This window comes from Hyperoodon ampullatus (genome assembly GCF_949752795.1).
Source record: "Hyperoodon ampullatus genome assembly, chromosome: 2".
NCBI lineage: Eukaryota > Metazoa > Chordata > Mammalia > Artiodactyla > Ziphiidae > Hyperoodon > Hyperoodon ampullatus.
In genome coordinates this window covers 45,205,574-45,233,309 of record NC_136915.1, presented here as the reverse complement: position 1 = coordinate 45,233,309, position 27,736 = coordinate 45,205,574, and the positions used below count along the sequence as shown (strand labels likewise).

At 38.2% G+C, this 27,736-nt stretch overlaps 1 protein-coding gene across 2 annotated transcripts in view; it reads right to left on the bottom strand.

Moving 5' to 3' along the window:
• Nucleotides 1–240: 240 nt before the first annotated feature.
• Nucleotides 241–27,736, bottom strand: part of ZYG11B (zyg-11 family member B, cell cycle regulator) — a gene marked incomplete at both ends in the record, with an annotated part of 70,338 nt that continues 42,842 nt past the window's right edge. For both annotated transcript variants that reach the window (XM_079698304.1, XM_079698305.1), the window contains 8 exons: nucleotides 241–431; nucleotides 13,403–13,500; nucleotides 14,817–14,869; nucleotides 14,995–15,192; nucleotides 22,076–22,123; nucleotides 22,234–22,395; nucleotides 24,683–24,733; nucleotides 24,983–25,082. In XM_079698304.1, coding sequence (XP_079554430.1) covers nucleotides 241–431; nucleotides 13,403–13,500; nucleotides 14,817–14,869; nucleotides 14,995–15,192; nucleotides 22,076–22,123; nucleotides 22,234–22,395; nucleotides 24,683–24,733; nucleotides 24,983–25,082 — 901 coding nt within the window. The remainder of the gene's footprint in view (nucleotides 432–13,402; nucleotides 13,501–14,816; nucleotides 14,870–14,994; nucleotides 15,193–22,075; nucleotides 22,124–22,233; nucleotides 22,396–24,682; nucleotides 24,734–24,982; nucleotides 25,083–27,736) is intronic.

Genomic DNA, 27,736 nt, shown 5'->3' with positions numbered 1-27,736 from the left:
AACACTGAAGGATGTGGAAATTTTCCTAAAAGGCAATGATGAAGGAAGAGACTCTTCTCATCTGATAAGTCAAAAATCACAAGACAAATCAAAGACTGTTCACATGGGCAGTACTATCCCATACTCACTTTATGACTCTTGCTGTAGAAACCCCCAAAACATCAGAGAGGGTAAGATATTCCAAGTGAACCTAACACAAAAAGAATTTCTGTGATTCAATTATCCAATTACCTATAGCTATCAGTTTAGTCTGGCCTGGGGCTGCTTTTTACAGGGAGGTGGTCTTCCATGGCGTACAATGTGTTTCTCTAAGCTGTCCAGAATGGCCACAGCAATCTGTTGGACATGAGGATCAGTCTGTTCATGTTCTTTGATGTTGTATAAATGCTGCAATCCTCCTTCCTCAATCAGCATGCTGCAATACCTTGAGGCTGAAAGAAAATAGGAGAAAGAGCTTTCCTTAAAAAACTTAAGTTTGTTTTTTTGTGGAATAATTTTTATTTTTTTGCTTAAATTTAAGCTGTTTTGTTATTGCTCATTAACATAAGTTAGAGCTTGAAAAATATCTCTGTAATGATGTTATGCCTACACTACAAGGCCCACACATAGATCATAGATAATACACATACCATTATATATATATTATACATTATATAAAAAATCATAACCATAAGACATAGACAATCTTCTTTGACCTCAAATCATGAGTAAGATGGGTACGGTTACACTTTTATGCATTTCCTATGTTAAAAAAAAAATTGAGGGCTTCCCTCGGGGCGCAGTGATTAAGAATCCGCCGGCCAATGCAGGGGACACAGGTTCGAGCTCTGGTCCAGAAAGATCCCACATGCTGCAGAGCAACTAAGTCCGTGCGCCACAACTACTGAGCCCACTCGCCTAGTGCCTGTGCTCTGCAACAAGAGAAGCTACCGCAACGAGAAGCCCGCGCACCGCAACGAAGAGTAGCCCCCAATTGCTGCAACTAGAGAAAGCCTGCATGCACCAACAAAGACCCAACGCAGCCAAAAATAAATAAATAAATAAAATTTAATAGCAGTCATGTTGTACATGCAGTATTCATTATTTTTAAATATTTTTTTTCCTTTTGCCTTTTTCTTACACATGCCTTTTAAAGTTTATTTTTTTAGTTTTAGTCATATTTATTACAGTCTAATTTAAACACAATAAAACGCAACTAATTTAATCTATATAGTTTTATGAGTTTTGCCAAATGTATACACTTGTGTAACCACCAACACAATCAGGATATGGAATATTTTCAACAACTAAAAAGTTTCCTTGTGCACCTTTGAAGTCAATCTCCCCTACACCCCTCATCCCAGGTAACCACTGTTCTAACTTCTGTGATATAGACTTTTGCCTACAACTTCATATAAATGGACAGCATGTAACATTTTATGTCTGTCTACTTTTGCTCAGCATGATGTTTTTGAGATGTTTCCAAGTTGTTACCTGTATGTAATCTTTTTTTGTTGTTTTAAGCTGAGAAGTATTCCACTGCATTGAATACGTCACGTTTTTAATGTTATTGTACTGATGGACATTTGTTGGATGTTCTCTCTCCCTGAGCATTTCATTACAATGACTAAAAATGCTATAATCATTCTTTCACAAGTTTTTTTGGAACTTTTCATTTCCTGGATCTTGAGAAAATACCTAAAATGATGGGCAAATGCTAAATGTATGTTTATTTATTTTTATTTTTTTATTTTATTTTTGAATTTTATTTTTTTTTTATACAGCAGGTTCTTATTAGTTGTCTATTTTATACACATCAGTGTACACATGTCAATCCCAATCTCCCAATTCATCACACGCCCATCCCTCCCACCACCACTTTCCCCGCTTGGTGTCCATACATTTGTTCTCTACATCTGTCTCAATTTCTGCCCTGCAAACCGGTTCATCTGTACCATTTTTCTAGGTTCCACACATATGCATTAATATACAATATTTGTTTTTCTCTTTCTGACTTACTTCACTCTGTATGACAGTCTCTAGATCCATCCATAAATGTATGTTTAACTTTATAAGAAATCACCAAATTGTTTTCTGAAATGGTTGTATAATTTTTCATTCCCATCAGCAATGAATGAGAAAGTTGCTTCATGTCCTCATCAACACTTGTCATTGTCCATCTTTTTGATTATAGGCAGCCTTCCTAGCAGGTGTAAAGTGGCTTACATCTCACTGTGGCTTTAATTTATATTTTCTAATGACTAATGATGCTGAACTTTTTTTTTGCCATCATGACAGTATCTTTATTTTTTTAATTTAATTTATTTATTTTTTTGGCCACGCCCTGTGGCATGCGGGATCTTAAGTTCCCCAACCAGGGATCAAACCTGTGCCCCGTGCAGGGGAAGCATGGAGTCTTAACCACTGGACCACCAGGGAAGTTCTGAACTTCTTTTGATGTGCTTACTGGCCATTTGTATAATTTCTTTGAAGAAATGTCTATTCGGATCCTTTGCCAATTTTTTTTTTTTTTTCCGGTATGCGGGCCTCTCACTGTTGTGGCCTCTCCCATTGCAGAGTACAGGCTCCGGACGCGCAGGCTCAGCGGCCATGGCTCACGGGCCCAGTCACTCCGCAGCATGTGGGATCTTCCCAGACCGGGGCACGAACCCGCGTCCCCTGCATCGGCAGGCAGACGCTTAACCACTGCGCCACCAGGGAAGCCCTGCCAATTTTTAAACTGGGTTATTTTCCTTTTTACTATTGTGTTTATATATTCTGAAAACAACCTCTCATCAGGTATATAATTTGCAAATATTTTCAACCGTTCTGGGAGTCGTCTTTTCACTTTCTTGATGGTGTCCTTTAAAGCACAAAAGTTTTAAAAATTTTTATTAAATTCAATTAGACTAGTTTTCTTTTGTCACATGCTTTTGGTGTCCTATATAAGAAATCATTGCTTAATCCAACATCATAAAGATTTATACTATGTTTCCTTTTAAAAGTTTTATATGCTTATGTATATGTAAATGTAGGTCTTATACTTAGGCCTGTAATCCATTTTTGAGTTAATTTTTGTATATGGTATGAGGTAAGGGTCAAAGTTCTTTCTTTTACATGTGCCTACTCAGTCTTCCCAGCACCATTTGTTTAAAAACCTGTTCTTTCCCCACTGAATTGTTTTGGCACCCTTGTCAAAAATCAATTAACCATAGATGCATGGTTATTTTTGGACTCCCGATTCTATTGCATTGATCTATACATCTATCCTAATGATGTTGAGCATCTTTTCATGTGCTTATTTGCCATCTGTAAATCTTTGGTGAAAATTCTGTTCAACTCTTTTGTCCATTCTCTTGTATTGTTTTCTTATCATTAAGTTTTGAGAGTATATGGTATATTTTGAACACAAACGCTTTATCAGACAAGTGATTTGAAAATTTTGACCCAGTATGTGCACTGACTTTTCATTTTCTTGACAATGTCTTTCAAAAAGTTGAAGTCCTTAAGTTTGATTTGTTCACGTCCAATTTAGCAGGCTTTTCTTTTTCTTTTTCTTTTTTTGGCTGCTCCGTGTGGCTTGCAGGATCTTACTTCCCCAACCAGGGATTGAACCCGCATGCCCTGCAGTGGAAGTGTGGAGTCTTAACCACTGGACTGCCAGGGAAGTCCCTAGTTTTTCTTTTGTAGATCATACCTTTGTGCATATTTAAGAATTTGATCTCAATAGATGCAGAAAAAGCTTTTGACAAAATTCAACACCATTTATGACAAAAACCCTCCAGAAAGTAGGCATAGAGGGAACTTACCTCAACATAATAAAGGCCATATATTACAAACCCACAGCCAACATCATTCTCAATGGTGAAAAACTGAAACCATTTCCACTAAGATCAGGAAGAAGACAAGGTTGGCCACTCTCACCACTATTACTCAACATAGTTTTGGAAGTTTTAGCCACAGCAATCAGAGAAGAAAAATAACAGGAATCCAAATCGGAAGAGAAGAAGTAAAACTGTCACTGATTGCACATGACATGATACTATACATAGAGAATCCTAAACATGCTACCAGAAAACTACTAGACCTAATCAATGAATTTGGTAAAGCAGCAGGATACAAAATTAATGCACAGAAATCTCTTGCATTCCTATACACGAATGATGAAAAATCTGAAAGAGAAATTAAGGAAACACTCACATTTACCATTGCAACAAAAAGAATAAAATACCTAGGAATAAACCTACCTAAGGAGACAAAAGACCTGTATATAGAAAACTGTAAGACACTGATGAAAGAAATTAAACATGACACAAACAGATGGAGAGATATATCATGTTCTTGGATTGGAAGAATCAACATTGTGAAAATGACTATACTACCCAAAGCATTCTCAGATTCAATGCAATCCCTATCAAACTACCAATGGCATTTTTCACAGAACTAGAACAAAAAATTGAACAATTTGTATGGGAACACAAACGACCCCGAATAGCCAAAGCAATCTTGAGAAATAAAAACGGAGCTGGAGGAATCAGGCTCCCAAACTTCAGACTATACTACAAAGGTACAGTAATCAAGACAGTATGGTACTGGCACAAAAACAGAAATATAGATCAATGGAACAGGATAGAAAGCCCAGAGAGAAACCCACACACCTATGGTCACCTTATCTTTGATAAAGGAGGCAAGGATATACAATGGAGAAAAGACAGTCTCTTCAATAAGTGGTGCTGGGAAAACTGGACAGCTACATGTAAAAGAATGAAATTAGAACACTCCCTAACACCATACACAAAAATAAACTCAAAATGGATTAAAGACATAAATGTAAGGCCAGACTCCATCAAACTCTTAGAGGAAAACATAGGCAGAACACTCTAAGACACAAATCACAGCAAGATCCTTTTTGACCCACCTCCTAGAGAAATGAAAGTAAAAACAAAAATAAACAAATGGGACCTAATGAAACTTAAAAGCTTTTGCACAGCAAAGGAAGACAAGACATAAACAAGACGAAAAGACAACAGTCAGAATGGGAGAAAACATTTGCAAACAAAGTAACTGACAAAGGGTTAATCTCCAAAATATACAAGCAGCTCAGTATCAAAAAAACAAACAACCCAATCCAAAAATGGGCAGAAGATCTAAACAGGCATTTCTCCAAAGAAGATATACAGATTGCCAACAAACACACGAAAGGATGCTCAACATCACTAATCATTAGAGAAATGCGAATCAAAACTACAATGAGGTATCACCTCACACCGGTCAGAATGGCCATCATCAAAAAATCTACAAACAGTAAATGCTGGAGAGGGTGTGGAGTAAAGGGAACCCTCTTGCACTGCTGGTGGCAATGTAAACTGATACAGCCACTATGGAGAACAGTATGGAGGTTCCTTAAAAAACTACAAATAGAACTACCATACAACCCAGCAATCCCACTACTGGGCATACACCCTGAGAAAATCATAATTCAAAAAGAGTCATGTACCACAATGTTCACTGCAGCTCTATTTACAATAGCCAGGACATGGAAGCAACCTAAGTCCTGGCAGCAACCTAAGTGTCCATCGACAGATGAATGGATAAAGAATATGTGGCACATATATACAATGGAATATTTACTCAGCCATAAAAAGAAATGAAACTGAGTTATTTGTAGTGAGGTTGATGGACCTAGAGACTGTCATACAGAGTGGCGTAAGTCAGAAAGAAAAACAAATACCGTATGCTAAGACATATATATGGAATCTAAAAAAAAAAAAGTGGTTCTGAAGAACCTAGGGGCAGGACAGGATAAAGACACAGACATAGAGAATGGACTTGAGGACATGGGGTGGGGGAAGGGCAAGCTGGGACGAAGTGAGAGAGTGGCATGTACATATATACACTACCAAATGTAAAAAAGATAGCTAGTGAGAAGCAGCCACATAGCACAGGGAGATCAGCTCCATGCTTTGTGTCGTGTCCATCTAGAGGGGTGAGATAGGGAGGGTAGGAGGGAGACGCAAGAGGGAGCAGATATAGGGATATATGTACATGTATAGCTGATTCTTTGTTATACTTTGTTATACAGCAGAAACTAACACACCATTGTAAAGCAATTATACTCCAATAAAGATGTTTAAAAAAAAAAGAATCTGCCTAAGACAAGGTTACAAATATTTTGTCACATTTTCTTCTAGACACTTTTAATAGTTTTTGGTTTCATATTTAGACATGATCAATTAAGAGTTAAATTTTTAAAAATTATTTATTTTGGCTGTGCCAGGTCTTAGGTGCAGCATGCAGGATCTTTGTTGTGGCATGAGGGATCTTTAGTTGTGGCATGTGGGCTTCTTAGTTGTGACATGTGGACTCTTAGTTGCAGCGTGCGTGCAGGATCTAGTTCTCCATCCAGGGATCAAACCTGGACTCCCTGAACTAGGAGCTTGGAGTCTTAGCCAATGGATCACCACAGAAGTCCCAAGAGTTAACTTTTGTATACAAGGTATGAATCAAAGTTTTTTTTGTTTTTTTTGTTTTTTTGCAGATAGAGATACACTTGATGCAGTACTGTTTGTTGAAAAGACTCTTATTTCTCTATTGAATTGCTTTGAACTTATGTCAAAAACTAACCATATGTGTATAGGTCTGTTTCTGTACTCTCTATTCTGGTCCTTTGAACATTCGTTGTCTATGTTTATGCCTGGACTTCCAATTGGTGTCTGAAGTGAGGGCAGTTTTGTGGGACTCAGCACTTAACTTGTGGAATCTGACACTATCTCCAGGTAAACAGTGTCAGAATTGAAGTAAATTTGTAGGACACCCAGTCAGTGTCAGCTGAGAAATGGAGAACTTTTTGGTGGGATGTGGAAAAAGCACATATCAGAATTGGTGTCAGAAGTGGGATTTGCTATCCTAGTCCTGGCTTATGGAAACATGTGGTTAGGGAACAGAAAGGATAAAAAGGTGAGGGATAAGGAACCTTTGGTTCTTGGGTGGCTACTCCATGATGTGGAGTAGCAGCTGTGCTGCAATCAGTTACTAACAGTAAAAGTTACCAATGGAATTTATTTTTTAATTTATTTATGTTTTTAAGAGTTTTGTTAAATGTTTGTTTTTATTTATATATTTATTTATTTTTGCTGCACAGGGGCCTCTCACTGTTGTGGCCTCTCTCATTGCGGAGCACAGGCTCCGGACGTGCAGGCTCAGCAGCCATGGCTCATGGGTCCAGCCACTCCGCAGCATGTGGGATCTTCCCAGACCGGGGCACGAACCCGTGTCCCCTGCATCAGCAGGCGGACTCTCAACCACTGCGCCACCAGGGAAACCCAATGTTTTTTGTTTTTTGTTTTAATATTTATTTATTTGGCTGCGCTGGGTCTTAGTTGCAGCAGGCAGGCCCCTTAGTTGTGGCATGCAAACTCCCAGTTGCAGCATGCATGTGGGATCTAGTTGCCCAACCAGGGATCAAACCCGGGCCCCCTGCACTGGGAGCATGGAGAGTCTCAACCACTGTGCCACCAGGGAAGTCCCAACCAATGGAATTTAGAGATGAATCCAAACCTGACCAGCAATTGCTTTATCTAATCAAGGCAAAGATTGACAAAGGCCAGGATTCCTTGGCTTGACTCCTTACTGGGGACTTAAAGCCTTTTGCACAATAGTGGGTAACTTAGGAAGTGGAGAAGTTCCTGGTGAAGTCCTAATGTGGGCTACAGTTAGAGAGTTAAAAAAAAAAATGTAAGGATTGACAGGATCATGAAAGTTGGGAGTGTTTTTTTAAAAAAATTTATTTATTTATGTATTTATTTGGCTGCATTGAGTTTTAGTTGCGGCCCACGGGCTCTAGAGCCTGCGGGCTTAGTTGCCCCGAGGCATGTGGGATCTTAGTTCCCCGACCAGGGACTGAACCCACGTCCCCTGCATAGGTAGGCAGATACTTAACCACTGGATCACCAGGGAAGTCCTGAAAATCGGAATGTTTAAACAGACTTTATGTAAAGAAGTTATGTCTCCTTCGCCTCAATATTTTATGGAAATGAGTATTATGTCTGGCTGGGGAACACTCTCCTACCTAGTACTGTAAGACCAAAATCTGTGGATGATTACAGTTAGGAATAAAAGGGTTAACAGAATTAAGGTAAAAGTTTGTAGGAGAATTGGTATGGTTGAACAGACTTTATGTGAAGTGGTTACATTTCTTTTACCTGATGGTATTATGAGAATGAACATTTTATTGACTGGGAAATGTTTCCACTACCTAACATCATAAAACAGAAAGCATGTAAATCCATCTTTCAAGCAATGTTAATTGACATGCTAAATGGGAACCAGTAAGACTGCCCAAGACAATGCAATGTAGAATAGAAGCTCGAGTGCTGGTAGGGACAAATTCTCTGTGCCATAGCCCTATGTGAAGGACTGACTGGGGTTTATGGCAAAAGCCTGTGAGTGCCTACCAGAGATGATTACTGGGACTTTGGACTTGAGAATTTCCATTTGAGGGGCATTTACTACCTTGTTATTTGACGTTAATTGAAGCTACCCTCATGACTGAAGGACAAAAAATGATCTTCAAACCTGAAATACCCAAGACGTTTTGAGTGATGTCAGAGAAACACTCTAATGGGGATGGCAGTGCCCAGAAGAGTTCCATAATAAAACGGAATTGGTTTATATAGGATCGTGCTACCTGGAGAACGCAAGGAGGAGATACTCATGAGCAGGGAGCCCCTTGGGACTGACTTTGGAACTGCACAACGAGCTGCCAGATTGTATAGTCACTTGGACGGTGCCCTATAAACAGCTCTCCAACAACCAACAAACAGCTGCTTGGTTTGTGGATAGCAGTTCCAAGGTAAACAGGCAACATCCTGTTTGGAAGGCCACCATTCTGATTGAAAAAGGTAAAACCAAAACAGCTCTGTGGACTGAACTGCATGCTGTTTCCCAGCAAGGATGAAAAACTGAATAGTGGTAAAAGCCTCTGTTTGGGTTTCTTCATGGGCAGTGGCCAATGGTCTAGCCGTGTGTGTGGATACAAGGGCAATGGAAACCTGGTCATTAAGGCAGGACATATCTGTGCCCATCAGAAGAACTCTCTTCCATGTTCAGAAGCTGACTGGAACTGACAAGCAGATATCCCAATGCGCTTGCTTGAGGCGGCCACCTGAGTCCATGAGATGAGTGGATATGGAGGAACTGCAGCAATGCAGAAATGGACTGAATCTAGACATATTCCTCTTGCATTCTGAGGCACAAAGTGCCAGAGTCAAGGAAAACGTTTTCTATCCCTACAATGTCCAACAATGGGCAGAGAGATATCCTCCTCAGAGTAATAGTTTGATAGAGAATTGGAATGGGCAATTAAAACATTAGTTATCTAAAATCGGAGATGGGAGGGAGGGGGGAGATATAGGCCTGAAGGGCTAGCTTTCACACCTTCACGAGTGTATGTATGCTCACACTCAATATGAGTGGAGCTAAAAGAATGTCCCCACTAGGGACTTCCCTGGTGGAGCAGTGGATAAGACTCTGCACTTCCAATGCAGGGGGCCCGGGTTTGATCCCTGGTCAGGGAACTAGGTCCTACATGCATGCCACAACTAAGAGTTTGCATGCCACAACTAAGGAGCTCACACGCCGCAACTAAGAAGCCCTGGAGCCACAACTAAGGAGCCCACATGCTGCAACCAAGGATCTGGTGAGGTGCAATTAAGACCCGGTACAACTAGATAGATAGATAGATAGATAGATAGATAGAACGTCCCCACTAGATATTCTCCTGTTTTTCTGGGGAACCTGGGTAAGAGGGAGTGGGAAAGGATGTTGATATGATTACGTAATTCTTGCTAAGGGAGGATACTGGTATAATGACTATACTTTTTTCTTCTTCCCCATATCACAACGTTTTTTAATTCCCCTACCTGGTGCAGTGGTCACAGAACCAGGGCTGCAACTACAAATGCTGGAAGCAGGGATGATTCCTAAGCAAGAAACTGTAACTATGTTGTAAACTCTTTTTGTCAGGATTCCCAAGGGCCTAATGGGTTGGGTTATGCCTTAACTCCATCTGGCAAAATTGGGAATAACACTGAATGCAACTATATTGCCTTGTGGTAAAAATAGCCCACTAGGGCTTCCCTGGTGGCGCAGTGGTTGAGAGTCCGCCTGCCGATGCAGGGGATGCGGGTTCGTGCCCCGGTCTGGGAAGATCCCACATGCCGTGGCGCAGCTGGGCCCGTGAGCCATGGCCACTGAGCCTGCGCGTCCGGAGCCTGTGCCCCACAACGGGAGAGGCCACAACAGTGAGAGGCCCGCGTACCGCAAAAAAAAATAAAAAAATAACAGCCCACTAGTTCTGCACCTATGTAATCTTACCCTATCTGAATGACAGCGGACTGAGGGGGAGACACTTGCTAGACTAGTATTGCTGTTGGCAATCTAGACCAACACAGTGGCCAAAATTAATGTCCCTTCCAAAGGTGGAAAAGTTTGAGTGTACATGAAGAGAAGGAGGAATAGGAGCTGAGGGTACAGGAATGAATAAATAGGCTATGTAATAAGAGAAATTCAATATGACATTAACACATCAAAAAAGGCTCAGAGCAAGAGATGATATTATCTCTTAGTTAAAGAGCAATACATGGCTTCACCCTAAGACCACTTCTGCTTTTGGAGCCATACAAAATCTACTGGAAGCCTGCAAACCTCAGTGGCCTTGCCCTGGGAGACATCCCACTCTGTCACCTCATTACCGTATGTCAAAAGGGGATCCTTATGAATGACAAAAGACACTCCTATCACTCAGGCAATTATAAAGGTTTGAGGAGTTCTGTGCTAGGAACCAGAAACAAAGACCAAATATAGTTCTTATTTTATCTTCTGGTCTTTGATGACAGATCCCTTAAAACAAAATGATTGTAACAGTTAACAGATACTAGCACATTACTAGAGACCCATTCAGTCATTAATAATTAGTCCAGTTTATCATATGAAAATGTCTCTCAGGGCAAGGGAGCATTCACCATGTTGGTGAATGCACTCACATGCCTGGATGGTGGGAAAGCCTAGTTCCATGGGGACAGAAGCTCCTGTGCTCAGAATCCTTCAGAACCCTGCCCTATGTATCTCTTAATCTGGCTGCTCATCTGCATCCTTTATAATAAACTGGTAAATATAATTAAATGTTTCTGAGGTCTGTGAGCTGCTCTAGCAAATTAATTGAACCAGAGGAGGGAGGGGGTCGTGGGAACCTCAGATCTACAGCTATTCAGTCAGAAAGACAGGTAACAACATAAACTTGGGATTGGCATCTGAAGTGGGGACAGCAGTATTGTGGGATTGAGCCCTTAGCCTGTGGGATCTGACACTATCTCCAGGTAAACAGTGTCAGAATTGAGTTAAATTTGTTGGACACCCAGTCAGCGTCTGCTGAGAATTAGGGAACTGCTTGATGAGGTATGGAAAAAACACACATTTGGAGCCACAAAACACCTGTCTTGATTACTGTAGCTCTATAGTATGTCTTGAAGTCAGGTAGTATAACTCCTCCAATTTTGTTTTTCATTGTTCTAAGTTGTTTCAATATTCTAGGTCCTTTGCATTTCTGTATGAATTTTAGAATCAGCCTGTGAATTTCTCTTCTGCTAAGATTTTGACTGGGACTATATAAATCTACAACACATTTGGAGAGAATTGCCATTTTAACAATAGTAAGTCTTCTAACTCGTAAGTGCCCTCCTTCTCTCTATTTGGTTAGGCCTTCTCTAATGTCTCTCAGCAATGCTTTGTTTTTCTCAGTGTACAGGTCTTGTACATCTTTGTCAGATATACCCCTAAGTATTTCATAGTTTTTGGTAAAACTGTAAATGTCATTTTTTCATTTATATCGGTTGCGGCTAATATAAAGAAATGCAACTGATTTGTGTATATTGATCTTGTATCCTGGAACCTTGCTAAACTCACTCATTAAGTCTAGTTGCCCTCTTGTAGATTTCATGGGATTTTTCTACACAGATATCACATCACCTGTGAATAAAAACAGTTTTACTTCATTCTTTCCAATCTGGATGCCTTCTGTTTCTTTCCTGATCACACTGGACAGAACCTTCATTACAATGTTCAATAGCAGTGAGGTTGGACATCCTTGCCTTGTTCCTGATCTTAGAGGGGAAACAGTCACATTTAATTTTTCACTATTAATTTTGATGTTAGCTGTAGGATATCCTTAGATGCTCTTTCTGCATCTACTGAGATGATCAGATTGTTTTTCTTTCCTGGTCTGGTAATAGGATGAGACACATTGATTTTCAAATGTTAAACCAACTTTGCATTCCTGGAATAACCTCCTTGGTCCTTTTTATATACTGTTGGGTTCCATTTGTTAAAAAATTTTAAAGAATTTCCTCATCTATGCTCATGAGAGATATTGTTCAGTAATTTTCTTTTCTTATGTCTTTGCCTGGTATTGATATCAGGATAATTCTGGTGTTCTTTCTTTCTAATTTTTTTTAAACCAGTTTTCTTTCAGTTTGGATATTTTCTATTGCTGTGTATTCAATTTCACTGACCTTTTCTTATTTGTATCTACTCTTAAGCTCACCCAAATATTTTTCATGTCAAATTTTTATTTTTTTTAAACATTACTTTTCCTCCTCTTAATTTCATGTTTTCTTTAAAATCTTGGATCATATCTATAAAAAAAGTTTGAATTTTTTTTCCTGCTAATTCCATCATCACTACCACTTCTGGGTCTGTTTCCATTGTCTAATTTTTCTCCTGGTTATGGGTCATATTTTTCTGCTTCATCTTTCATCTAGCAACTCTTACCATATAACTAAACATGTTGTTGAGTGTATAGATTTTGTTGTCTTTTTTAAAAGAGTGCTTAGTTTTTCTCTGACAGACAGTTTACTTGCAGAGCAGCTTGATCATTTCAAGACTTGCTTTTAAGCTTCACAGGGTTGCCTTAGAGAAACCTTTAATTTAGGGCTAGTTTAATCTTTTCTGGCATCTGTAGTGAATGTCCTGGGTATTTAGTTCTTTCCACTGTTTGGAATTCGAATATTTTCTAACCTGTGTAAGCTCCATGTGTTGTTCAGTTAGCAGCTCCTTGGTATTTGTACTTTCTCAGGCCTCAGGAAGTCTCACCCTAGGCATGCACAGCCTAAGACTCAAGAAACTCCTATGAAGATTTCTGAAGTTCTTTCTTAGAACAGTGTAAGTCTCATTCACCACTGTCATTGATTTCTAATATTGCCAAGCTCATTCTGAAAGTATAAATTTAGTTCATAACTTAAGATTCTCTTTACACTGTATTTTTAAAAGTCTGTGTCCTTAAAAATCAAACACAATTTAGAAATGGCTTTCCTGTGCAAGGAGAATTTCACTTGAAAAAGAAAAACACAGTTCTCTTTTTGGTACGTACGATTCTTGCTGCAGACATGCTGCATGGCCCAAACTGCCCATAGCTGGACTCCTGGTGTTGTGAAACAGCCAAGTAATGGGAAGAATGGATTAAAGGACCTAAAAGTTCAAAAGAAAAGAATAAAAGTTACTTCCTATACTTAGTGTCATTTTTTAAAGCAATGATTCCTGAGCTTTCTGCTACAGAAATTTCATCCTGCTATTTTTAAACTATATAATATAAATGAGCTTCTACAGAACATCTTTTCTTTGTCTTAGCCATTTGATAAATGAGTATATTCAGACAAAAGTCTTGGTACAGAAGATGGAAGGTAATCTGAACAACATACTTTTTCTCAAAAGCACCTGTTGGTCTTGAAGATACACATTTGAAGAATAGCAGACTTTGGTTTGGAACTTAGATAAGGAGAAGTTAGTTGATAACTAACCAGAACAACACCATGTCGGAGCTCTAGAATTAGCCTTTCTACTTCTACAAGTCTTCTGCCCAAAAATGTACAGAACATAAGTTGGAATCAAAAGTGTTGGCAGCATCAGCATTTATAAAGTAGACAACAAAATAAATTGCAATAATAATATTTATGCAGCAATCTGGAATACTTCTGGTATATTAGTAACTTATCTATCAAGTCACCTAACTGTCATAAATAGAGTTAGAATCCAGTATGCCCTTTAGTAAATTATTATAAACTGTTTCCCTGAACAAATCAGGTGCTACTTCTAGTTCTCTCAATGTGTTCTCGTTTTAGACCTCCTTGCATTAATACTCTACCTAAAACCTTCTGTCTCTACTTAATTATCTCTCAAAACTCAGCTCACAATCTACTTCCTCTGGAAGCTTTTTTTTTTTTTTTTTTTTTGCGGTACATGGGCCTCTCACTGTTGTGGCCTCTCCCATTGCGGAGCACAGGCTCCGGACGTGCAGGCTCAGTGGCCATGGCTCTCGGGCCTAGCCGCTCCGCGGCATGTGGGATCTTCCCGGATCGGGGCACGAACCCGTGTCCCCTGCATCACCACTCTGCCACCAGGGAAGCCCACCTCTGGAAGCTTTTTACCATTTTCCAGTGCACGTTCAGAGCATTCTATGTACATAACTAGCATAGGAGTGAATTATTTCTGATTTACATTTGGTTTCCATCACTAGGCTGTAAAGTTCTTGTATGGAGGCACCGTATCATACTCATTTTGAATTTCAAAAGCATAGAACAAGACCGTGGCACCTGTTTTCAATAAATGTAGAATGAAGGAAGGACTGATGAATGATAGGTAGCAAAATAAATTAAAAATACTTTGTTTATTTTAAAGCCATTACGAAGACAGATGCCAAAGGGTAAAATCTACGTCTAATAGGAATGATCTCTACACAAGCAAAATGACTAGATTACTGGCTTAATATTAATTATCTTGCTAGTTACCTGTATGCTACCATCTCACACTCTGGAGTTGGCCATTTCAAAATTGCTGAATGCTGAAAGACACAAAGCACACAAGAAAGGGTTACAATATTTATTTAGCATTGCATTATGAGGGTTTGACAGTTTAACCATTATGAATGTTGTTTGTATGCTTCCAAAAAACACCAAATTACCCTACCAGATCATCCAGAAGAGAATTCCTCTGGCTACGACTCAATGTCCAAGCTTGTTCTCCTCTAGATATTAAGTGGGCAATAATCCCAGCTGCAAAGTAACTGACTTCCACTTCAACACTATGTAGAAGGCTACTGATGTGGTCTATAAAATCCTTCCACATTAATTCAGAATGCAATTCTTGTACTTCAGCTATATTGTTCTGGAAAAAAAAGAAGATATAAAAATTAAAATAATATGTATAATAAATGGCTAAATGACACTGCAATGATTTAAATATGTATGGACAAAAGCAAATATTGTTGCTGTTAGCACAGTGGGATTACAGGTGATTTTATTCCTCTCCTCCCCAAACAATAAAATAATAAAGAAACAGTAGCAAGTTCTGTTTCAGGTAAAACAGTAAACTAGATAACCTAAAAATTTCCTGCTATAAAATATCTAGAAGTGCTGAGTAAAAACAGGCAAACAAACTTTAAATATGTAACTTTTTTGGTGGGACAAAATGTAAACAGGGAATCAAACTAGAGCATAACAGGCTATCACTGGCCTTCAGGGGCAAGAGAACTGGGTTTTAATAGACATGCAAGGGCAAAAGTAAGGGCCAGAGATTGGAACTAATACAAGGCAAGAACTTTCAAAGCATTACACCTCAGTAAAAGAGTGGAATGACATAAACACATAAAAAAGAAGTAATCTGGGCTCTGGGCAATTTAGATTGTGCTTGATCTTCTCCAAAACAATCTAAGATTCAACTTATTTCACTACTCTGAAGATTAATCCTCATTCTTTTTTTTTAAATTTAATTAATTTATTTTTGTCTGTGTCAGGTTTTAGTTGCGGCACGCAGAATCTTCGTTGAGGCATGCGGGATTTTTCATTGTGGCGTACGGGCTCTTTGTTGCGCCGCCTAGGCATCTCTCTCTAGTTCTGGTGAGTGGGCTCAGTAGTTGCAGTGCACGGGCTCTCTAGTTGTGGCACATGGGCTCCAGAGTGCGTGGGCTCTGTAGCTGTGGTGTACAGGCTCCAGAGTGCGTGGGCTCTGTAGTTTGCAGCACGTGGGCTCTCTCATTGAGGCACGCGAGCTCAGTAGTTGTGGCGCATGGGCTTAGCTGTCCCATGGCATGTGGGATCCTAGTTCCCCGACCAGGGACTGAACCTGTATCCCATGCACTGGAAGGCAGATTCTTAACCACTGGACCACCAGGGAAGTCCCTAATCCTCATTCTTAAAACTTCATTTGATCTACTATGAAATCATAATTCTCTTCCTAACACATTGATTCCATTTCTTAGGAACCAAAACCCCTGGCCTTTTCGTTAGTAAGAAACTATTCACTCCCTAGCATAAGTCATTCTATAACAAATGAAAATGAAAGTTATCGTGTCCAAACGTATTCTCTGTAACGACTAACAAGTTTTCTTTTCCAATCATGGAAGAGTGAGGATGGAAGAGACAAGTGTAACTTTACTCACTACATAAATGTGTATAATCCTGTGCCTTTCCATCAGCATTAGTGATAAATCAGTGTCTCCTATGCCCCTCTCTAATCTCACATATTCAAACAAGAAAAGGCATTTCACATTCATTTTTTTTAAATTAATTAATTTATCTATTTTTGGCTGCGTTGGGTCTTCGTTGCTGCATGTGGGCTTTCTCTAGTTGCGGCGAGCGGAGGCTACTCTTCGCTGTGGTGCTTGGTCTTCCCATTGTGGTGGCTTCTCTTGTTGCAGAGCATGGGCTCTAGGCACACGGGCTTCAGTAGTTGTGGCTCGCGGGCTCTAGAGCACAGGCTCAGTAGTTGTGACGCACGGGCTTAGTTGCTCTGCGGCATGTGGGATCTTCCCGGACCAGGGATTGAATCTGTGTCCCCTGCATTGGCAGGCAGATTCTTATCCACTGCACCACCAGGGAAGCCCTCACATTCATTTTTTATACTCTTCCCTATTTATGTTTTTTAACACAGCATGTATCATTTTATAGTGACAAGAAAAGGAAAGATAGATATGTCTTTTAAAATAAACAAATTAAAAAAAGATAGTTCTCTGTCTCCTTCAAGCTTGGGGAAGCTTGATAGAAAGAAATATAAAGACCCTCTGAGAAGGACACACCTTGTACTCAAAGCCCCACAGATGGTGATAAATTACAATTCACAATGAAAACAATCCATAATGAGTGAAATCATCAAATACAGTAGAAAATTAGACTCTCCCAAGAACCTCATGTAATATAAGATAGTACCTGATTTTAAAAAGTTAAACACACACACATACACACGAAAATGCCAAAGACAGCACCATTAAAACAAAAAACAACAGATATGGAAAGATTTGGAATAGAGCATCAAAACAATTATGGCCATTCTTTCTTGCCATAAACAAGTTACTGGAAAATCAGACAAAATATATGAGAGAACTGTTTTCAGGCAGCAGACAACTAGCTATACAGGAATGTGATCCCTGAGAGAAGATATTCAAATGGGGAAGTTTCTAGATTGCTATGCATATAAGGGGAACCTAAAGAGTTGGCAGTTTTGCTGAGTTGAGGAGACAGAGATCAGTCTTCAGGGTGGCCAAGGCAGCAAAAATTTGTACAACAGAGCAATGTAGAGGAAAAAGTTCCAAAGAAAGAGAAAGAAAGACATCTGCAGAGGGATCCCCTAAAATCTTTGGCTGAGTACTGATACGGAGTGAAACTCCATGAGGCCAGGGAAAGAACCACCAGAAAGCAGTATGTGAACAAATCCCAAAGTCATGCAGGGTTAGGAATAATTCACATTCTCACCAGCCAGAGTGAAGAGATCTCATAATAAACAAAACATTTGATAGTAGTGGGGTAACTAGGATAAAGTAGTAGGGTAAAGGCTGATCTGAAGCCACTTTAACAAAGCAAATATAGGCATACCTTGGAGATATTGTGGCTTTGATTTCAGACAACCACAATAAAGCAAATATCGCAATCAAGTGAGCCACACAAATTTCTTGGTTTCCAGTGCATAAAAAGTTACGTTTATACTATATTGTAGTCTATTAAGTGTGCAAAAGCATAATGTCTTTAAAAAAACAATGTAAATACCTTAATTAAAAAATATTTATTGCTAAAAAATTCTAACCATTATCTGAGCCCTTCAGCAAGTTACAGTAGTAACATCAAACATCACTGATCAGAGATCACCATAACAAATATAATCATAATGAAAAATTCTGAAATGTTGCAAGAATTATCAAAATGTGACACAGAAACACAACGTGAGTTAATGCTGTTGGAAAAATGGTGCGGACAGACTTGTTCGACACATAGTTGCCACGAACCTTCAATTTGTAAAAAAACACAGTATTTGTGAAGTGCATAAAATGAGGTATGCCTGTAAATAAGCTTTGAATGGAACAACTTGATCCGTGAGTAGCTTAACTGAATGCCAGCACAAAGTCCAAGATTCTTTAAAGGAAAACAACAAAACTACTAATCAACAAAGTAAATTAAATTTCACAAAGACTGCAACCAATTAAAAATTACCAGGCATACAAAGAGTCAGAAAAACATGATCCTTAAACAGGAGAAAAGTCAATCAATAAAACTAGACCCAGAAATGAGAGGGATAATAGAATCAGTAGACAAGGATTTAAAACAGTTATTATAGGGACTTGCCTGGTGGCACTCTGGTTAAGAATCTGCCTGCCAATGCAGGGGACATGGGTTTGAGCCCTGGTCCGGGAAGATCCCACATGCCACGGAGAAACTAAACCCGTGTGCCACAACTACTGAGCCTGTGCTCTAGAGCCCGCAAGCCACAACTACTGAGCCTGCATGCCACAACTACTGAAGCCCACGTGCCTAGAGCCTATGCTCCGCAACAAGAGAAGCCACAGCAATGAGAAGCCCGAGCACTGCAACAAAGAGTAGCCCCCACTCACCACGACTAGAGAAAGCCCATGCGCAGCAACGAAGACCCAACACAGGCAAAAAAATAAAATTAATTAATTAATTTAAAAATACAGCTATTATAAATGTTATAAATATGATACAAATGAAAGAAAAATATAAGCCTGAGGAGAAAAAAAATGAAGATATAAAAAAGATCTAAATGTAACTTCTAGAAATAATATATACATGTACCTGAAATGAAAAATATACTGGATGAGATTAACAGCAGATGATATGCTGCAGGAAAAAAATAATCAGTGAACTAAAAAACAGTAATAGAAAACAGCAAGGTCAAAACACAGAAAGAAAAAAGGAAAAAAAACTGCCAAAAAAGCCAGCAGAGTACTTCTGTGACTTTTGAGACAATTTTAAGCAATCTAACATACTTGTAATTGGAGTCTCAGAAAGAGAGGAGATAAGAGAGGGTACAGAAAAATATATTTGAAGAAATAATGGACAAAATTTTTTCAAATTTATGAAAATTATAAACCTCAAAACCCAACAGAAAAATATCCACTTGGACTTCAATAGTGAGCAAAAATTTATCTTTTGAAAATTAAATCATAGACTTTTTCACATAAACAAAACCTAAATGAAAATTCATTGCCAGCTTACCTACACTAAAAGAAATGTTAAAAAAAAAAAAGAGTAGTATGAGAAATACATGGCTAAGTATAAAAGACAAATTTCTCATTCTTAAATCTATTTAATGAAAGATTGATGAGGACTCTTGCTTCTGGCCAAGATGGACTAAAAGGGGCCAGATTTACTCTCCATTCTAAAACACCTGAAAAAATACAACATGAAACAACAGTTTTCAAGATACTAGACATTAGGTAATAAAGAACAGTGACCTTTAGAGATGGAAAACAAACAAGGTGAGATGCTGCCTTGAGAGAGTTTCCAGGCTGTGGCACAGGGATACAGAACTAAAAACAGAGCCCAGTGGGCTCATGGAGTTGAAGAGATGGAGCTGAGAGTCCAGGGAGACCAAGGCAATTCATAGGACTGGGTACCAGAGAGAAGACAGTGTACATGGAGAGAATCCAGAGAGCTGCAGGGAGTAGCACTCTACTCAGCAGAGTACTGATCAGAGCATGACTGTGAGAAAACTATTTGAAGAAAAAGAGCCATCAAAGTAAAGAATATACCAGGTCATTTCATAATGATAAAGGGGTCAATTAATTAAGAGGGCATAGCAATTCTGTTTATGAACCTAATAACAGAACTTCAAAATATAGGAAGCAGGGGGCTTCCCTGGTGGCACAGTGGTTGAGAAGTCCACCTGCTGATGCAGGGGACACGGGTTTGTGCCCCGGTCCGGGAGGATCCCACATGCCGCGGAGCGGCTGGGCCCGTGAGCCATGGCTGCTGAGCCTGTGGGTCCGGAGCCTGTGCTCCACAACGGGAGAGGCCACAACAGTGAGAGGCCCGCGTACCGCCAAAAAAAAAAAAAAATATATATATATATATATATATATATATATATATATATATAGGAAGCAGAAGCTGATAGAATATAATTGCTAGAACAAGTAGGCAGAAAATCAGTAAGCCTGTGGTAGACTTGAATAATATCAACCTACTAGACCCAAATGACATTTATAGAACACTCTAACAATAGCAGAATATACATTCTTATCAAGTGTACAGGGAATACTTACCAGGATAGACCATATCCTGGGCCACACACAAGTCTCAATAAATTCAAAAGGACTTAAAGTATGTTCTCTGATCATGAAAAATTAAATTAGAATCTATATCTCAAAATAAATTATTGAAAAAAATTCAATCACAAAGTAATAGAGAAAGATATGGAAGGAAGCACACCAAGTTGTATTAATATTAATTACCTCACAGAGATGAAAATAAAGAAATGTTGGGGACAAACAAAATCTTTAACTTTTTAAATACATTTTGCACTGTTTCACTAGCTACAATAAGCATGTATTCCTTTTTTTTTAAATATTTATTTATTTATTTGTTTTTGGCTGTGTTGAGACCCTGTTGCTGCGCACAGGCTTTCTCTAGTTGCAGTAAGCAGGGGCTACTCTTCGTTGAGGTGCACTGGCTTCTCATTGCGGTGGCTTCCCTTGTTGCAGAGCATGGGCTCTAGGCATGTGGGCTTCAGTAGTTGTGGCATGCAGATTCCAGAGCGCAGGATCAGTAGTTGTGGCGCACGGGCTTAGTTGCTCTGCGGCATGTGGGATCTTCCTGGACCAGGGCTCGAACCCGTGTCCCCTGCATTGGCAGGTGGATTTTTAACCAGTGCGCCACCAGGGAAGTCCCCAGCATGTATTCTTTATGAAATTTTTTTAAAAAGCATTTTTAAGCCCTATAAGATCTCTCTGAATATTTAAAATCAATTCCCTTTTTCCTTTTATAATGACTTGAGTCAAATTCTGTATCTAATTATCTACAAACCCAGAATAAAACAATCTAATACTATAATTTACTTAATACTTCTCTATTACTGGGCATTTAGGTAGTTTTACATTTTCTGCTTTATATAACTAAAACTACAGTAAATAGATAGTCTTCCTTAAATGCCAGCCCTCAGCTTTCCCAAAAATCCATCTTTCATACTCCTGCATCTAGAAAACAAATACTAATCTATGCCTCCTGTGATCTAATTCCTCAAGAGCAGAGGTCTGCTTTGAAATGGGCTTTACCATGTGGGTACTTTTCCTGTTGCAGTGATTAAAGGTGATAAAATATCTGATCCTCACCTTTGTCTCAAAATCCTAGAGGGCTCACTTTAACATATATCCAGTATATTTATGGAATATCTGATTTGTTAAACAGTTGTTTAAGTGGTAATTATCAATTACCAAACATAGAATCTAAGGACACTTGTAGGTTAGTGACATTTTTCATGAGATCTTTTTTTTCTGATTATACAAGTAAAATATGCTCACAGTGAAGCTTTGTACTATACCAAAATATATAAAGAAAAGTATGTAATTTATATTTTTCCTTTTAGTGTGGTGAAAATCTTAATATGTATGTATAATTTTGTAGCCTGCTTTTTTCACTTAATTATATTATATATATTTTCTAACGTCACTAAGTGTTTACAAATAGAGTAGCATCTTTCCATGTATTACCTCAGACGGAAAATAATTACAGCTTGAAATTAGCAGGAAATGCTTATATCTTACCAAAAGTCCTAGGACTTTCTGTTGAATGGATGACTCAGTTGGGAATGACTGTAAAAAGAACGAGAAACCTATAACTAAAGAACCAAATATAATAAATAAATGCTCAAATCAATCAATAAATGAATGTCCAAAACTGTAGGCTAAATTCCCATTCTAACCTCTAGAACCCTCATGAAGAGTTCCAACCCTTGATTTTCAATAAAGTGTCTGCAAGTGGTTGGAGATTCATCTGTGAGGTTCCAAAGTGCACTCAAAGTAAACTTCAAAGTAGTGTCCACTGAATTTTGATTGGTTTTCTGCTTCACTATTTGAAGAAGTTGCTGAAAGGAGGAAAATAGAATTAATTTCTAATTACTGAATTGTTATTATAATTACTGGTAATAACACTGACTAACAAGTCCATGAGGATTAGTTTCATGGCTTCAAACATTTCCTATGAAGGTTCTTACAAGGACAACAAACAGCCTCTTGGATCAGACTTTTCCTTCAACAAGAAAAAAATAGAGGATTTTCATAAATACTTTTAAAATATTCTGATCATACCTATAAACTAATCGCCTGTAAATAAAATGAAAAGCAAGATGATTAAAGCTTAGGACCAACTATCTTACCCAACGGGTCACATCATATACTCATTTCAGATCATGGGATGAAAAAGGTGGAGGGGGTGAAGAGGGAATGAATCTAATATTTACTACACATCAGCAAATCATATCCTATATTGTAATATTGTCATCCCCATTTTTCAGGAGAGGAAATTGAGTCCGAGAAATATTAAGTAATTTGATCAGAGTCAACTTAGTAAGAGAAAGTAAGAACTGGAAGACCTAATTCTCTCTAACTCCAAGTTTTCCTTAAGAAAAAAAGAAAGGGCAAACTACATACAATAGTAAGAGAATTAAAGTCTAAATTGGATTTAAATAAGATAATAGCTTTGAAATTCCATTTGTAAATTATTTCTATCATAGCTTTAACCTAAGAAATTTAAGCTTGAAAAAGAAATATTTTAAGACCTACATGGGACATACATAATTCCATTTTTAGTTTACACTTTTGAGGGTAAAAGGGAGCTCTGCAACAACAGATACAAGTAACATTAATGAACACTATCACTTAAAGTTATGTACAATTCAGGAAAAAATTTTTAAAAACACAAACATCTAGTTGCAATTATGTAACTTAATAGCATAGTGGATAAGAGTGTGGCACTAGAATTGGGCTACCTGAGCTTAAATATAATCTCTGCATCTGACTAACTGTGTAACCTTGTTTGCCAATTTAACTCTTTGTTTCCTCATCTATAAATTGTGGGTGATAATTAAGGGCTTAAAAAACAAAGTTAGCTAGCATCATCATTACTACTACTATTAATTCCTGCTAATTCCTACTTAAACTAAACAATTTTCTCCCAAAGCATATGAGTGTACTACTTCCTTAATACCTTTGAGTACACCTCCCGCCAAAATTACTGAAACACATGTACAGCAATAAAAAGCCATTTTTAAAACTAAAATGTCATCCCTAAAAGAGTAAAAATAAATAAAATTAGCATCCTTTTCTACTCATCTAACATACGTATCGTATTTTGTGCTAGGCACTTAGCATATTCCTTCAGTTAATCTTTTTTCCTTTTTATTTAATCTTCATAACAACTGTATAAAGCGTTTTATCATCCCTAAGAAAATTTAGGTGACTTGTCTTAAATCACACAGCTAGTAAGTGATAGAACTGGGAATAAGCCCAGATATACTGACTTCTCCTTCCTTTATACCATCACAGCCTTTTCCTCTTTTTACACTGCTTTTTTCACTCATATCACTCTTATTATTATATATTTATTAGACTGTATTACGAGCAGGTCTACATAGCTATTTTCTCTACTATACTGTGAATTTCTTATGGGCAGGAATTATAGATATAATTCAGTGTAGATCCCTAACACCTAGTAAGGTGGTAGGTACCTGATGAGTATCCTATACATATTTACCAAATGAGTGACTTACTTTCTCATTACATACATAATTTGTAAGTTATAGAAAAAGGGAGACTCTCATTTGACTTTTCCATCTACTATTATTATTCAAACATCTCATGCCAGGATTGTAACAAGCAGCTCCTAAGTGGACTTTTTCCTTCAGTCCTCCCTAAGGCATGGTTTAAATTTATTCTCTTTAAACCTTTTAACTTTTCACTGTTCACTATATTAATTCCTCAAATGAAGGAAGTAAATCATATATCAGCTATTTACATTATCTTCTTCCCTAAAGCATCTAGCACAACCGTAGGCTTAAAATAGAGACTCCACATTTTCTTCATAAATAACAAAATCACAGAATCTTAGAACTAGATAGGATCTTAAGGTTTATTCAGGCCGCCATGGTCCAGGTAATTTATCTAAATTCACAAAGTGAGTTTACAAGTTAGATCCCAGGTCATCTGACTCCTAGTTCAGGGCTCTTTCCATCTCTGTTAAGGAGTAAAGCGAAATTAATTCACTCACTTAGAAGTAACAAAAATAATCTTTTAAAATATAAAATGTCAGAAGATACACAACACTGCCTGAATATAATGCAAATGAAAACTGTTTAGGAGTCTGTACAGACTTACCCTGACAATGAAGAGTTCAGCACCAAGCTGTGCAGTTTGTTCTGTAGAAAGCTGCAAGCAAGCAGAAGACAAAGTAAATGTCCAAGAATTCACCAGTGTGAGTTTAATATCATTCACTGTAACAGACTCCAAAGGTCAGACTAAAATCTCTGATCAACCTGGAATTCCACAATACCGAATACAGCTTGAGTAAGTTACCTGGCTTACTAAAACCCCACTGGCACACAGATTTGGGGAAAAATAGTAACTGTCATGGGAAATAGTTTCCTACAGAAAACTATTCAACAAGAGTTCAGGCACCTTGGCAGCCAGAATGGAAATGATTGCAACTGCCATCCTTTGCATGTTTTGATCCTCATGGTTGCAGAGCCACTGCATGACAAGCTTGGCTGCTTCAAACCTGAAAACACACAAAGAGTTTCATGAATTAATCCTGGAGGCCCCAGGCATAGTTTCAAAGCTCCAGCTGGGAACTGATGCTACAATTTAGGTAGGTGAGAAGGAAGGGGAAAATTCCTCCTAATTGATAAGAGAATAACAAGTGCACTTAGTGTTGTAGAGATGGTGTCATTATTAATTCTGACAACACTTTGTAAAGGAACAAGAGTTTGGAAAATATGGTCAAAAATATCTGGCATTCATCTTCTAGAATTACAACATATTTCTATTCTGTAGTGATTTCTATACTACAGCAATAATTTAAAGTACTTTCTGGGTTCCTCCCAGTACCTAGCACAATGGGAACATTCATTCATTCACTCCGAAACATTTATTGAGCTCCTGTTTTGTGCCAGATACTGTTCTTGGTGCTGGAGAGAGGGTAGTGAACAAAACAGAAAATATCTCTACTCTCATTAGAGCTTACAGATAGTGGGAAGACAGATAATAAATAAATAAGTAAAATATATGGTTTGTTTAGGTGCTGACATATGCTATAGAGAAAAAAAGAAAGCAGGAAAAGAGAGGATATGACATGTGGAAACTTTATTAGTCCCCAAACATGCCCATAATTATGTGGTAATATAGCCTGGTAGTTAAGAGCAGATTCCAAAGTTCTTTGAATTTTGGGGTTGGAATTCTAGCTCCATCTAATGTTAATGACAATAATAAAATAAACTATTTTATCATGTGAGGCAATGCAGTCAGGTCATTAAGAACATGATACACTTTGGAATCAGCCTGCATTCAAATATCACCTTCACCATTTATTAACTTTGGGACCCTGGGCAACTTCCTTAATCTCTCTGAACTTCAATTTTCTTGTCTGTAAAATAATATGATCCATTCCATAGGACTGTTGTATATGATATCACACATAAAGCTTAAGACTTAGTACAGAACTTGGGACATACCAAACTTTTGATAAAGGTTAATTTTTTACTAGTATTGTCTTCCTCTGTGCCTTTATCTGTGCAGTTCCCAAAACACAAAACAATCAACTCAACCAGGTTTCATTTTCAAGGCAATATGGCATGGATATAAAAAGTAGAAGCTCTGGAGTCAGTCTGGATTTAAATCTAAATTCTGCTACTTACTATCTTATCACCTTGAGCAAGTTACTAAACTTCTCTGTGCCTCTGTTTCCTCATCTGTAAAATGAAGATTACAAGAGTAACAATTTCACAGGACTGTTGTAAGGACTGAATAAGCATATGTAAAACACTTAGCACAGTGCCTGGTAAGTGCTTCATACATTAGTTGTTATCTTTATTATCTTAAATACCATCACTAACATGAAATCTTTAATGATCACCAAGCAGATGGAATCTTTCTCTCTTTGCTTGGGGGCCCAGTACATTCTGTCATCCCCTTCTATGAATTATTGTCTCCTATTATACTCATAATTCATTCATTCATCCATCCATCCATTAAACATCCACTTAAGTACTAAGTACTAGGGGCAAGATTAACTAATCACCATCTCTTACCACAAAGAAGCTCAATTCTAGCAGAGTGCACAGGCTACATCAAGGGCAAATGATAGCCTACCCTGAATGATCTTAATAGCTGTGGGCCCAACTGCCTGTTTTCTAAAGTTTTATTGGAACATAGTTATCCCCATTTGTTTATAAAGTGTCTATGGCTGCTTTGGAGGTACAACAGCAGAGTTAAGTAGGTCCAACAGAGACCCAATGGCTCACAAACCTAGAACATTTATTATCTGGCCCTTTAAGAAAAAGTTTGCCAACCCTGGGGTAGTTTATAATTTTCTTTAGCAGATTATGTCTTTTCTACCTATGACTTCATGTGATCAATACAGATGCTCAATATATTTATAAAATAAAATTAGCAATCTACATGAGATATGTAGTTATATTTTTATCCAAATTATTTATTTCAAATAGTAAATGGAATACTTCATTGACTCAGCCATGCCAGATAACAGTGTACTGTTACCCAAGTAAAAGTAATTCACAGTAAAATTACTGCTTGAGAAAGACATTTTTCTCATTAAATCATAAAGTATAAATTTCTTCTTCAAAATACCATCATTAAAAAATTATATTTTAAAGTAGTAAAATGAGGGCTTCCCTGGTGGTGCAGTGGTTGAGAGTCTGCCTGCCGATGCAGGGGACACGGGTTCGTGCCCCAGTCCAGGAAGATCCCACATGCCGCGGAGCGGCTGGGCCCGTGAGCCGTGGCTGCTGAGCCTGTGCATCCAGAGCCTGTGCTCCGCAACGGGAGAGGCCACAACAGTGAGAGGCCCACGTACCACAAAAAAAAAAAAAAAAAAAAAGTTGTAAAATGAAAAAAAAAAAACCTGTTTAGCTCCCAAATCACATCTTAGAAAACAAGGAAACCCTTTATACTTACTGGAATCCAGCTATATGGTCTCCCTTAACCTCTGCTTAAAAAGTTTCTTCTATAATTAAATTTCAAATAACAATAATACTGAGGTATGATACAGAGAAAAGAACACTGGACCTAGAAGACTTGAGTCTTTCTAGCTTAGCAGTTAATAGTCACAAAACCACGGGTAAGACACTGGATTTCTATATGCCTCAATTTCTTCAGCCCACAATATTGTGCAGATATTCTAAAAACTATAATCAA